This window comes from Macrotis lagotis, chromosome 3 (genome assembly GCF_037893015.1).
Source record: "Macrotis lagotis isolate mMagLag1 chromosome 3, bilby.v1.9.chrom.fasta, whole genome shotgun sequence".
Classification (NCBI taxonomy): domain Eukaryota; kingdom Metazoa; phylum Chordata; class Mammalia; order Peramelemorphia; family Peramelidae; genus Macrotis; species Macrotis lagotis.
In genome coordinates this window covers 238,083,498-238,096,370 of record NC_133660.1, presented here as the reverse complement: position 1 = coordinate 238,096,370, position 12,873 = coordinate 238,083,498, and the positions used below count along the sequence as shown (strand labels likewise).

General features: G+C 38.2%; 1 protein-coding gene across 3 annotated transcripts in view; it reads left to right on the top strand.

Moving 5' to 3' along the window:
- Positions 1–12,873, top strand: part of SCUBE2 (signal peptide, CUB domain and EGF like domain containing 2) — a 93,896-nt gene that overhangs the window by 66,041 nt on the left and 14,982 nt on the right. For all 3 annotated transcript variants that reach the window (XM_074230273.1, XM_074230272.1, XM_074230271.1), the window contains 2 exons: positions 263–430; positions 7,557–7,736. In XM_074230273.1, the coding sequence (XP_074086374.1) occupies positions 263–430; positions 7,557–7,736 (348 nt within the window). The remainder of the gene's footprint in view (positions 1–262; positions 431–7,556; positions 7,737–12,873) is intronic.

The following is a 12,873-nucleotide window of genomic DNA, read 5'->3' as shown; positions in this document are numbered from 1 at the left end:
CACCCTTATCACTTCATTACAACATCCCTACAAAGCAAGGAATATTATCCCCTTATTTTATAGATGGGGAGATAACTTCCAAAATTACATAGTGATTGATAGTTGGGAACCCAGAACCCCGATTAACTTAATTTAGAGCTTTGTTTTGTGTTTGTTTTAATGCTATTTTTATTGACCACCATCATTATCTTTTCAACTTTTAGATTTTAATAGATGGTGCCCAGCCTCTCTGTTTACTAGATAATTTTTTCCCACTTTTTAGTCTCCTGCAGTATTGGTTCTTATGATGAAGGACAAGGGCAATGTATTTTATGTCCAAGTGGGACATACCAAGATGAGGAAGGACAAATCACATGTAAACCATGCCCCAATACAGAGGCTGCTGGGAGCCAGAAGACTACAGGAGCTCGCAATGTGTCTGAATGTGGAGGTAAGGAGACTTTGCTTTCACTCTTTGTCTTTAAAACAAGTTAAGATTTTTATGCTCTCCACTATTTAAACATAAACTGAATTGAATGCCTTGACAGAAGGAAAGTATTAATGTTGTGGTTATTTTATTGTTTTAAATATAGAATAGCCTAAGGTTTGAAAGTATGACCAGTGTACATGCTTGTTTAAGATTGTAGAAAGGAGGGGTGGCTAGGTGGCACAGTGGATAAAGCACCAGCCCTGGAGTTAGGAGTACCTGGGTTCAAATCCAGTCTCAGACACTTAATAATTACCTAGCTGTGTGGCCTTGGGCAAGCCATTTAACCCCATCTGCCCTGCAAAAACCTAAAAAAAAAAAAAGATTGTAGAAAGGAGTCAGATTTTCTTTTGTTTGAATTACAGAATTACCTTATTTAGTATGAAAATCTTGTTAAAAACCCCTTGTTAAGAATTCCATTTATGTCTCTCAAATCTTTTCTAATTTTAATATTCATGTATATGACTTTACATACTATAATTATTGTATACCAACTATTTTGTATACAGCTTTTTTCATATATAATCTCCAGGTATTGAAATAAAACACATGCTTGTCATTTTTAATTGCTATATAATATTCCACTGCTTTAATTGTAATCGTTTGTTAGGCCATCACCATATTGAGGCATTTAGGTTAATGTCATTTTTTAGAAATTCTAAATCTGGTTTTATTTTTAAAAGAATCGTGATATCTGAATTTCAAACTATGTCTTAGAAAAAAATTTGATTCTGAAACCATGCTAGTTCCCGTTTTTATAGGGTATATCCATTATTTATTTCTTTTGCTCTGATTTTTATTTGAGGAAAAAAGAAGGCACAGAAAGAAGGAAATGCCAAAATTTTGTTAGAAAAAATGCACAAGTTATTGACTCGAAAAAGTTTGTGTGAGATTTGTTACATTTTAATGTTCAATTGCATAGAGATCCCTCGGGCCTCTGCTTCTTTCTTTTTCATGTCTAACACCCTGCTTTGTCAGACTGCCAAGGCTTAGCCTAGAAAAGCTAATTGGAACTATTAAAAAAAAATTTCCAGAATCTCAGAGTTGGAAGTAACCTTGGAGGTCATGGAGAACAACTCATACCTGGATAGGAATCTCTTCTGCAAGTGGTCCTCCAGTTTTTGTTTGAAGGTCTTTGGTGATAGAGAACCCCTGTGAAGCAAGCCTTTCCACTTTTGAATAGTTCTGTTAGAAATCTTTTCTTTATATCAAGACTGTTTGCCTTTTTGGCAGGTTCACTCATTTTTCCTAGATCTGTTCTTTGGAGTCAAATAGAAAACTTGAAACTAGAATTAGAAAAGTCTAATTCCCCCTTCCAAAGGGATATCTTTAAACATTTGAAGACTATCATGACCCCTCCTGAAGTCTTCTCTTTTCCAAAACAAACATCCTTAGGTCTTCCGACAATTCTTTATGTCATTGTCTGTCATGTCCTCCCAGTTTGGTTATTCTTTTATGGATATATTCCAATGGTGTCTATGAAATGTGCTTCCCAGAATGGAACATAATTTTCCATATATGGTCCAAACCCATTAGGATCTTATACTTATCACTAATAAAATACAGCTTATTAGAGACAACCTATGGTTCTAGCCTATTAAGATCTTCCTTGAAGTCTGACTGTCATTTAGCATGCTAATTATTCCTCCCAGCTTTGTAGCAAAATCATGCCTTCTAATACTTCATTGAACCTGTACTTTCATTGATGTGGAAACTTCATTCAGAAGGATATAGATTTCAATTCATTCATGTCTTCTTGTCCTCTGTGATACTTGTAAATCATTTATAAATGATCCACTTTCTTTTAGATCTTTTAACATTCCACCGAAACACTCCAGGCTCTCCATCTGGTGTCCCTCCATACCACTCTGTGACTGACCCACCTCCTTTTCCAATGGACATTTCTTAAGTGATATCTTTTACATAATTTCTTTGTACAAGTTATAATTGGTGATATAGTTCAGGCAGCTTATATCTCTTCCATTCTCTCTGTGATTCATCTGCTATATAACACATTTCTTTTTGTTTTGTCAAGGAACTGTATTTGATCTTAACAATACCTTGTTGGAGAGTCTTTTAAAAACCACACTTTTTTTCTCCTGAGTTAGTTTTAAAAGAAAAAAACAAGAATAAGTGTAGTGGAATCTTATATTTGTTATAACTTTCAATTAATTATATGATTATGAAGATAGGGCCTACTATGATTTTTTTAACATTGGACTTCTGCTAATATCAATTAATTACCACTTTTGCTATATCTGTGCACAACTTTAGTATCTTTACTGTCATTCGGCCTCCTACCTATCTACTTATTCAAAGGACATTTTAAGAAACCTTGTCAGATGCCTTCTTGAAATCTTTATATACTAGATGCATAGTATTTCCCTGGTCCAGTAATTCTGTAACATAGTCAAAAAAAGGAATATGAGGTTAATTTGACATGAGTTATTTTTAGTAAACCCATGTTGGTTCTGGTAATTAATGTTTTCTAAGTTACTTATAAGTCCTCTGTTTAATTATTTCTTAAAGAATTTTACTAGGGAATCTACACCAAGGTCATTGGACCATTGTAGAGGATAATTTTTTGTCTTTTTTTTTTTAATGTGCTAAATAGCTATGTGGTGCAATGGAGCACTGGGTCTGGGGAAGGAAGAACTGAATTCAAATCCAGCCTCAGACACTAGTTCTATGACTCTGGGCAAGTCAACCTTTGTTTGCCTCAGTTTCCTCACCTGGAGAATGGGGATCAGAATAGCACCTCCTTCCTGGGGGGATGTGAAGAGCCTGTGAGATCTTTGTAAAGTTCTTCTCAGAGTTGACTAGCACAGGGCAGGCGCTGTTATTATTATTATTATCATTTCCAGTCTTGACTACTCTAAGACTGCCACCATTGATTCACCATTCACATCTCCAAGTTCTTTTAGTACTTGACACAAAATTCATCTAGGTCAGGAGATCTGAATCATTCAAGATTGGCCAAGTTTTCCTAGTCTGCTTACCTGTTGAGGGCTTCAGTTCCTTCTTAACCCTCTTGTGTTCTGTCCATTCCAAAACCAGACCCCTCAAAGCCCAAGCTATAGCCTGTGTCCTGGAGAATGGGGGCAGAGTGGGGAAGAGAAAGGGAGAGGCACAGAGTAAGGGAATACCAGCTGGGGTGACGTCCCAGACAAGGCAGGAACCTTGAAGCGAGCCACTTGGGCTCTAGAAATCTCATCAATTGGGCCAGTCCCCTAGCTTCTCTGGCTCTCATATAGCTAGGACAGCACAGATGCAACCATCTTGACACAGAAGACACTTGGGCAAGTGGCATTCTTCTGTGTCTTGGTATCACAAGAGTGCAAGTTGTACTGGAGTAAATCAGAAACAACAAGAAGACACCTTCAAGAAATGCGCTGCTGCACCTAGTAATAAACAACCAAGAGGCAAGCCAAGATTGGGCACTAAATAGCTTGAAGAAATGAATGTCCTTATTATATGCCATCTTAAAATTGAAAGCAGATCTTAGCAGTTATAGGCAAAGGCTTCATGCTGCTTTTGGTCAATAATATCCTGAGCTGCAAATGACACAATAGTGTGTTATGGATCACTGTAGGGAATTTATAAGAAATAACTGCATTCCTAAATTCAGATTAGATGGACATCTGAAATAAGAGTAGAAATTGAAGAGTTCATTAAATCTGGAAAGGAAAAAACTAAAGCACTTGAAGGCAATAAAAATATATGCTTAAATGTCATAAGTGCTACAGATGATAAAAAAAATACTTCCACTATCTTGAATAATTTTGAAGAGGAAATTGGAATATTTGGTTAGAATTTTGAAAAGCCCTTTTTTAGTTTAATAGCATAAATCCATCTGAGATCAACTATACTGAAGCAGAAGAATTTTTAAAACTTAAACTAGATAGCCAGCAAAAAATTTATATAATGGTTTATGGTTTGCCAAGCATTCTATAGTTGTTAGCTAATTTTATCCTCACCACAAGTCTGTGAAATAGGTACACATTGTTCTCTTTTGGTGTGTCCACTTTTTAGGACCATAGATTTAGACTTGAAAGGGATATATACATCTGTGATTCTCTAATCCTATTTCCTTAATGGTTGTCCTACAGAGATCTCGACACATCCAAAACAGAACTCCTCTTTCTCTTCTGAACTTCCCTCTTTTTATCAAGGCTACCCTCATCTTTCTAGTCACTTAGGTTAGCAACTTTGTAGTCATCCTTGACTTCCTCTGTGTCTAGGCAGGTGTCAAGTCTGTCGAGTCTACCTCCACAGTGTCTCTCACATACATCTCCCACAGCCACCACTTCCATTCAGGCTTTCATCACCTTTCACTTGTCTAGTAACCTCTCTTGACTTGGGCTTGACTCAGTCTGGCATCCTGTTCTCTCAGGTTTGACGTTAGTACTAAATGGAGCATTCACAGAACAAAGGAAAGGTGTTTTACTTAATTCTGATGGAGAGAAAAGCTGTGCAGCAAGGATAGAATAAGATTCAGCTCTGCAGAGAAGGGAGCCACACAGAAACAGGACTGGCCAGAAGGATCTGAAGGATGCAGAACCCACGGATGCCAGCTTTTTAATAATGCTCTTAGCAAAGAGGCAAAGCTGTATAGTCAGACACTGTGGAAGCCTAGGAGACCCAGTTGAAGCCTTGCTCTAGCCTAACCTATGTTGGACTTTGGGGTGGAGGAAAGGACAACCCTGAGAGATATTGTCCTAACATAATCTGTGAGTTATCTCCCTACTTCTTGTGTATGTATATGATGTATGTGTATGCATATGTATCTACTCCATTCATAAGCTAGAATGCTATTCCAGAAGCACAGGCCTGAGCACATCATATCCCTGCTCAAGAGAATCCAGCTAGGCCTGTTATCTCTAAACCAGGTATGTTCCTGTATGTTCCAAGACCTTTACAGTCTGACTTTGGCTCATTTTTGAAGACTTAGAATTTCACATAGTGCCTCTTACAGATTGGAGTCCAGTCTGGCTGACTCCCTGGCTGTTCTTCTCACATGATGTTCTCCCCTTCCTCTCCTCCGTGTGCCTCTCTATACTTGATGTGGAAGCCTCAGAGGCCATTGGGCAGTAATGGTGCTGTTGGGCCAGCTCTTGGTGCTCTCCTTGGAGCTCTCTCTGTTGGCCCTGCTCATCACCTGCCCTCCTCCCCTCTGGCAGTTAGCTTTCTTTTGAAATGAATACCTTTGGGGAAGCCTTCAAAGAAGCAAATGTACACATTCAGACCAAGAGAGGCTCTTTGCTCTCTGCCAGGAAACTGATTCTGACCCAAGATTTCCCTGATTCAAATCAAAAATAAATCAAGGGGTCAGCTAGGTGGCACAGTGGATAAAGCACTGGCCCTGGAGTCAGGAGTCCCTGGGTTCAAATCCAGTCTCAGACACTTAATAATTACCTAGCTGTGTGACCTTGGGCAAGTCACTTAACCCCATTGCCTTGCAAAAACTAAAAATCAATCAATCAGTCAATCAGTCAGTCAAGGCTCCTAGCAATGGCTCAGATTTGGGTGTTTGGATATTTTTGCCAGACTGACAACAATCTGATTGATGTTTTGAATGGATGTTATGGGCCATCTAACTTGGATGGATTTTGAGTCCAACAAACCCATTCCCTGTTTTCTTGATCCATCTTTCTCCATGTTTTGAATGTCCTTCCCCTCTGCCTCTGCTTTTTGACAGCCTACCCTTCCTTCCAAGCCCAGGCAGATTGCCCTTACCTCCAGGACTTCTCCTTCCTTACTTCTGATGGCTCTCTACAGTCACATGCTTCTGTCCTCTGTGTCTAACCCATTCCTTGTCTCCTTTCCCAAGTTCCTTGAGGGTGCTGGCCCTTATTTGTTGGTGTTTTTCCCCTAGGCTGTGGCCAGCACACTACATTGTAATGAACATATTTGGTTCTTAATAAAGATTTGTTGAATAGAATTTTCTTGATGGCCAAGCATAAGACAATCTTGTGGAAGTGATTTCATAAGAGCATAGATTGAATTAGACACCACTGAGCCTAAACCCCTCATTTTATAGACGAGGAAGATAAAGTCAAGAAAGCTTCAGTGACTTGTCCAGGGACACAGTAAATATCTGAGACATGATTTGAACCTAGGTATTCTGGACTCCAAAGGCAGCAAGCTATATCCACTGCCTCATTTCCTTTGTGTTAATCTTAGTGTAATGCCAACTATAGGACAGTGGGAGATGGTTTCAAAATGGCTGTGAGTTTGTAATAGTGATTAGGAGTTAACCTAACTCACCTTCAGTCTGTAGAAGATGGTTATCCCCTCAGACTATTATGTAACTTGTTAACATATTCATTCTCATCATCTAGAGTTCTAAGATAATCCAGGGATATATTTGGATTATTAAAATTGCAACATTTCCCAGTAATCAAATGACTCAGAGTTCTGGCCTGTTTAGTATTTTAACTTAAATATATTTTATTTAAAAAATTGGAGAAACCTCTTTTCCCAGCAAGTAGTTGCTCTTATCTCTCCTTATATCAAAATTCCTAATCTCTGAAGCTTAAATATTAAAGTTACTGACATATGTAATTTATTAACATGATAGTCAATAATAACATAAAGACATAAATGAGTTTACCATGTTTAAGCTGTTAGAAAAATCACAAAATCACCTTTGACCATTTCTACCACTCTTGACTTCTCACTTATGTAATATAGGCCCACTTTTGAGTTACCTTAAGATACTCAGAAAGTTTCTTAAAAATTCCCTTCATCCTATTTGTAAGATAAAGAGTCAAACAGTTCTTTAATGAAAAAAATCTTCTTAATCCTCTCTCTGTACTTACCCAGTCTCTCTCTCTCTCTTCAGCCATGACAAGTCAGGGTTACAGTGGAGTCTGTAAACTGCTAGCTCCTTCCAGACTCCTCCACATCACTTAATTATTGATCTTTCAGTATTCTAAAGCCTCTTAGAAACACACCGCAGTATCTGGAGTCTCTGTGGCGAAACCTAGAGGGTTTTGGTGCCAATTGTTTAATGTCTTCCCTTGAAGGACAATAAATATTTGTTTTCCTAGGTTAGACTAGGATTATCTGATATGTATTTTTTTTTCAGGTCAGTGCCTTCCTGGTGAATATTCTTCAAATGGCTTCTCCCCATGCCAACCCTGCCCCTTGGGGACATACCAACCTGATGTTGGCCGTATCTCCTGCTTTCCTTGTTCAGGAAGTTGGAAGGGAGAACTTGCTACCAAATATCCTGGTGCTACCACTTTTCAGGACTGCGAGGCCAAAGGTACAGTCAGAAATACTTAGCATCTGGCAGTGTCTGGAAAGAGAATATCTGTTAAAATGTTTTCAATGTTACTATCAGCAAAAGTAAGTTAAAAATCCTTAATCAGTGTTTGTATAGCCCTGATAAACCAAAGCTTATCCAGAATAGGTTAGACATGGTAAGGACCTTTAAGAAACTTCTAATCTCATAGTGATGGCTAATAGGAGAGAAATGAATATTTGTTTATTTAATAGTATGTTAATATTTATAATAATTCAGATTTATATAATATTTTGTTGCAAAAAATACTTTACATAGATTCTCTTTTTTGATCTTGATAATAGATTGGACTGTGCAAGCTCAGTAATCCCATTTTACAGATGAAGAAACTGAGGCTCTGGGAAGTTAAAGAACTTATCCAAGAAGACATATATAGAAAGCCCAATCCCAAACTAGGTGTTTTGATTCCCAATACCATTGTTTTTACTACTGCAAATGAGAAAGAATCAATAATACGTTAAAATAGATAATGATATTTGTGCTTCATTCTTCATAGCATGATTCAACAAATTCAGATTCAAAATATTTTTAAATGTCCTCTGTGTTACAAATTCAGAATCCCAAATGAATCTTTTCTCTCAAAGAGATCCCAATCTATTGGGAGGGAATAAAATATCCTATCAAACGTTATGACACTATATAGAGTGAGTTAAACACAAAGGAGAGAACCAGGAAAATGTGATGAGAACTTTGAAGTGGCTATAAAGAAAACATATTTTATAAATAGTAAAGTATTATATAAATGTGGACTCTTGTTATTGTGATTACCTAATATGTCAGAGTCTGCCTGGGTCAATCTGCCTTAGCATATTCACTAGCCTTTTTTTTAATGGTTTGTTTTGTTTTTTGGTAAGGCAATGGGGTTAAGTGACTTGCCCAAGACTACACAGCTAGGGAATTATTAAGTGTCTGAGGCTGGATTTGAACCCAGGTACTCCTGACTCCAGGGCCGGTGCTTTATCCACTAAGCCACCTAGCCGCCCCTACTACACCACCTAGCCATCCCATACACTAACCTTTTAATGATTAAAACTAGTTCTACCATTCGATGACTAGACTCTACCCTACTGTTCTGTGCTAGTATTTAAGTCAACCCTTCTATTCACCATATGTCTAGGACACTAGGTGTCCTCTTGACTGCCCTCCCTTGTCATCAGAGTCACAACTGACAGTGATCTGGAACCCTAGCTTCAGCCCGGGGGAGTCCTTGCTGGAGATCCCAAGGTTGTTTAGGACAACCTGAGCATGGCTGGGCCAGGCCGGGCCAAGCTTAGCTGATTCACAAGCTGTGATGTGGAGAGTGGAGAGGGAGAACAAGAGCTGCTCGCACCCTGGCTGTGCCTCCCTAGTTCCAGTGCCACCTGTCACCTGGGCAGTGCTTGGCCAAGCTTTATCTCCTGTTGCAAGCAGCCAGAGCACTCAGCTTCCAGGACCTTCCAGCATTTCTTTGTCCTCATGGTTTGGTCTGAGTAGAAGGAATCTTTTTTCAAAGTTCTAAAATCATGGTTCTTATCTGCTCCTCTTGCCTGCCCCAGAGTACTGCTTGGACACTGTTCCAGAGATCTCTTATCACCTACCCAAGAAACACTGAACTTTGGAGGGAAATGGGGGACCAGCACCTTCCAGTTTCTTCACATTTCACTAAATTTAGAGTTGAAAGGTACCTCAATGTCCATCATTCCAACCATGCTCCACAGGAATCACTATTGTAATGTATCCATCAAGTGGTCATCTTGCCTAAGCTTGAAGACAGGAGCCTATTGCTTCTTGAGGCATCTTTTCCACTTTTGGACAACTAATTTTTTTTAAGGTTTTTGCAAGGCAAATGGGGTTAAGTGACTTGCCCAAGGCCACACAGCTAGGTAATTATTAAGTGTCTGAGACTGGATTTGAACCCAGTAACTCCTGACTCCAGGGCTGGTGCTTTATCCACTGCACCACCTAGCTGCCCCAACAACTAATTTTTTTAATAAAATAATATTACATGTAAAGATAATTTTTAACATATCTTTTAAAAAATTGAATTCCAAATTCTCTCCCTCCTTCTCTTCCCCTCCTGAGTTAGTAAGCAGTTTGAATAGGTTATTCATGTGTAAACATGTAGAATTATATTTGGAAAACTAATTCTTAGGAAGTTTTTCTGGACAGCAGGTCCAAATTTGCTTCTCTGAAAATACCACTCATTACTTCTGGTTCTATCTCTGAATCACAATGAAACAAATTGAATCTCTGTTTCCCCTAAGGACCCTGCAGATGTTTGAAGATGGCTTTCATGTCCCTCCTTGAGTCTTTTACAGGTTAAATGTCCTTAGTCCTTTCAACTTGTCTTCCTAAGACTTGGATTCAAGGCACTTTGCTAGCATGGTTGCCTTCCTTTGAATGCTCTCCAGCGATCACTGACCAGGCATCTGTCACTGAGCACACTACTCCAGATGTAGTCTAACCAGGTGCTGAGGAATTACCACCTCCTCATTTCTGGAGGTCATCGCCTCTTTTGTGCCACCCAAGATCACGTTAGCTTTTGGCTGCCATATCACATTGCTGGCATGTTTTGATGTCACAGTTCCCTAAAACTCCCAGATTTTTTTCAGAGAAACTGCTGTCTCTCCATGCTTCTTCCTTCTCATACTTGTGAAGTTTATTTGAACTCATGTGAGAAAATGTACATTCATAACTAAAGAATGTTATCTAACAATTTAATTCAGTGATCTAGTTCATCAAGGTCTATTTGTATTTTGACTGACATCCAGTATAAATTAGCTAGTTACCCCAGCTTTCCGAGATGCTTTTATCTAGAAATTTATCTAGATAACTATCACCTTCTCTAAGTCATTAATAGAAAGTTAAACAGCACAGCATCAAGCACAGATCCCTGGAAATCACCTTTCAGTTGACATTTAACCATGGGGCAACTAGGTGGCGCAATGGATAGAGCAACAGCCAAATATTCCCTAAGCATCTCTTTAGTCATACATTCTAGAATTTTCTCAAGCATTAAAGTCAAGCTGACTGATCCATGTTGAGATATTATTTGCCATTTTTTAGTCCTGTGGTACCTTTCCCATTTTCTGTAATCTTTTCAAGATCACTGATAGTGACTGAAAAATTACATCAACTAATTTTTTCTTTTGGTGGGACAGTAGGGTTAATGACTTGCCCAAGGTCACACAGCTAGTAAATATCAAGTGTCTGAGGTTGGCTGTAAATCAGATCCTCCTGACTCCAGGACCCATGTACTGCATGCCACCTAGCTGCCCCTATCAACCAAATTTTTTTCTGGACCTGAGGAAATAGTTCATCTGGCTTAGGTGGCTTAAATACTATAGAAATTGGAGGCATTTTTACTTTTATTTCCTTCCTTATATTGGGTATTCACTTTTCTTTAGCCAGTTTTGTTCTGTCATTTTCAATGCAAAGACTTTTTCATTGGCAGAGAAGTTGAAGCAAAACATCACCACCAGTTGTGCTATCTCTCTACTGTCAGTTGTCATCATCTTCATCCCATGGGAATCCTTATTCCTCCTTTGATTTTCCTGCTTCTCCCAATATACTTTAAGACACCATCAATAACAACACCTAGTAATTCTGTTGGTTGTCCTTAGTTTACCTCACCAGACTCAATTCATTCTGAATTGTAACACATCTGAAGCTATTTTTACATTCTTATAGTTATCATTTCCTGATTTCTTCTATGCAAATTTAAATATCAAAGCTGGTTGGTAAATTCTTCATATTTCCACATATAGCCTACCCCCATCAGCCAATTTCCTTCTATGATTATCAGTTGATTACAATTACTTAGCTAGACTTAATTAGTTTATAATAAGGAGTATTTTACTATAGTGACATAGTTTTGAGGACCTCCAAAATCCATAGGATTCTCTGACCAAGCCAGGAGGCAGAGAAAGAGACCAAGGCTGAGATAGAGGTGCTTTTCTTTTTCTCCTCCCCTGAATAATTCCTTCCAGATAGTTTGACTCTCTCTTTTCTCTGTTTTCAAACACTCTGATTTCTTGCTTTTAAACTGACTTACCATTTTATTTATTTATTTATTTGTTTGTTTGTTTGTTTAGCAAGGCAATGGGGTTAAGTGACTTGCCCAAGGTCATGCAGCTAAGTATTAAGTGTCTGAGGCTGGATTTGAACTCAGGAGCCCCTGACTCCGGGATCAGTGCTCTATTCACTGTGCCACCTAGCTGCCCCTAGCTCACCATTTTAGCGGATTGTCACTCCAGTTCATCCAGTGATCTAGATTGATCAAGGACTTTCTTTTACTAGTTTAAAATCCATAACTGAATCAATAGAAAAATGTTTTCCCCTACTTAAGATTCATTGGTAAAGCACCCTATTACTTATTTAAGTGTGGTGGGGTAGGTTATTCACATCTTCACTCTTCCTAAGTCCTGATAAACAGTGCTATTACAGCACCATTACTTTTTATCCATCCTCTTTCCTTTGAATGTGGTATGCCTTTTTTTTTAAAGGGACTATATTATTTTTAACATTTTAAAAAGACTTAGTTCTGGGCAGCTAGGTGGCACAGTGGATAGAACACCAACCCTGGAGTCAGAGGACCTGAGTTTAAATGTGACCTCAGACACTTAATAATGACCTAGCTGTGTGACCTTGGGCAAGTCACTTAACCTCATTGCTTAGCCAAAATAAAAAATAAAAATAAAAAGACTGAGTTCCAAATTCTCATCTTCCAAACCCCTTTCCTGCCTTTGAGAAAGCAAAGCAGTGCAATAGCTATTATACATGTGAAATTGTACAAAACATATTTTCATATTAGTCATGTTACAAAAAGAAAAACAAATACAATTAAGTGAAAAAATATGTTTCAGTCTAACTCAGACTTTTATCAGTTCTCTCTCTAGAGACAGATAGCATTTTTTAATCATGAATCCTTTGGCATTGTCTTAGATCATTGTATTCATCAGAATAGTCAAATCTTTCACAGTTGATTATTATTACAATATTACTATTACTATGTACAGTGATCCCTGCTTCTGCTCATTTTACTTTGTATCAGTTCATCTAAGTCTCCTAAGTTTTTTGAAACTATCCTTCCAATCATTTTTCATAGTATTCCATCACA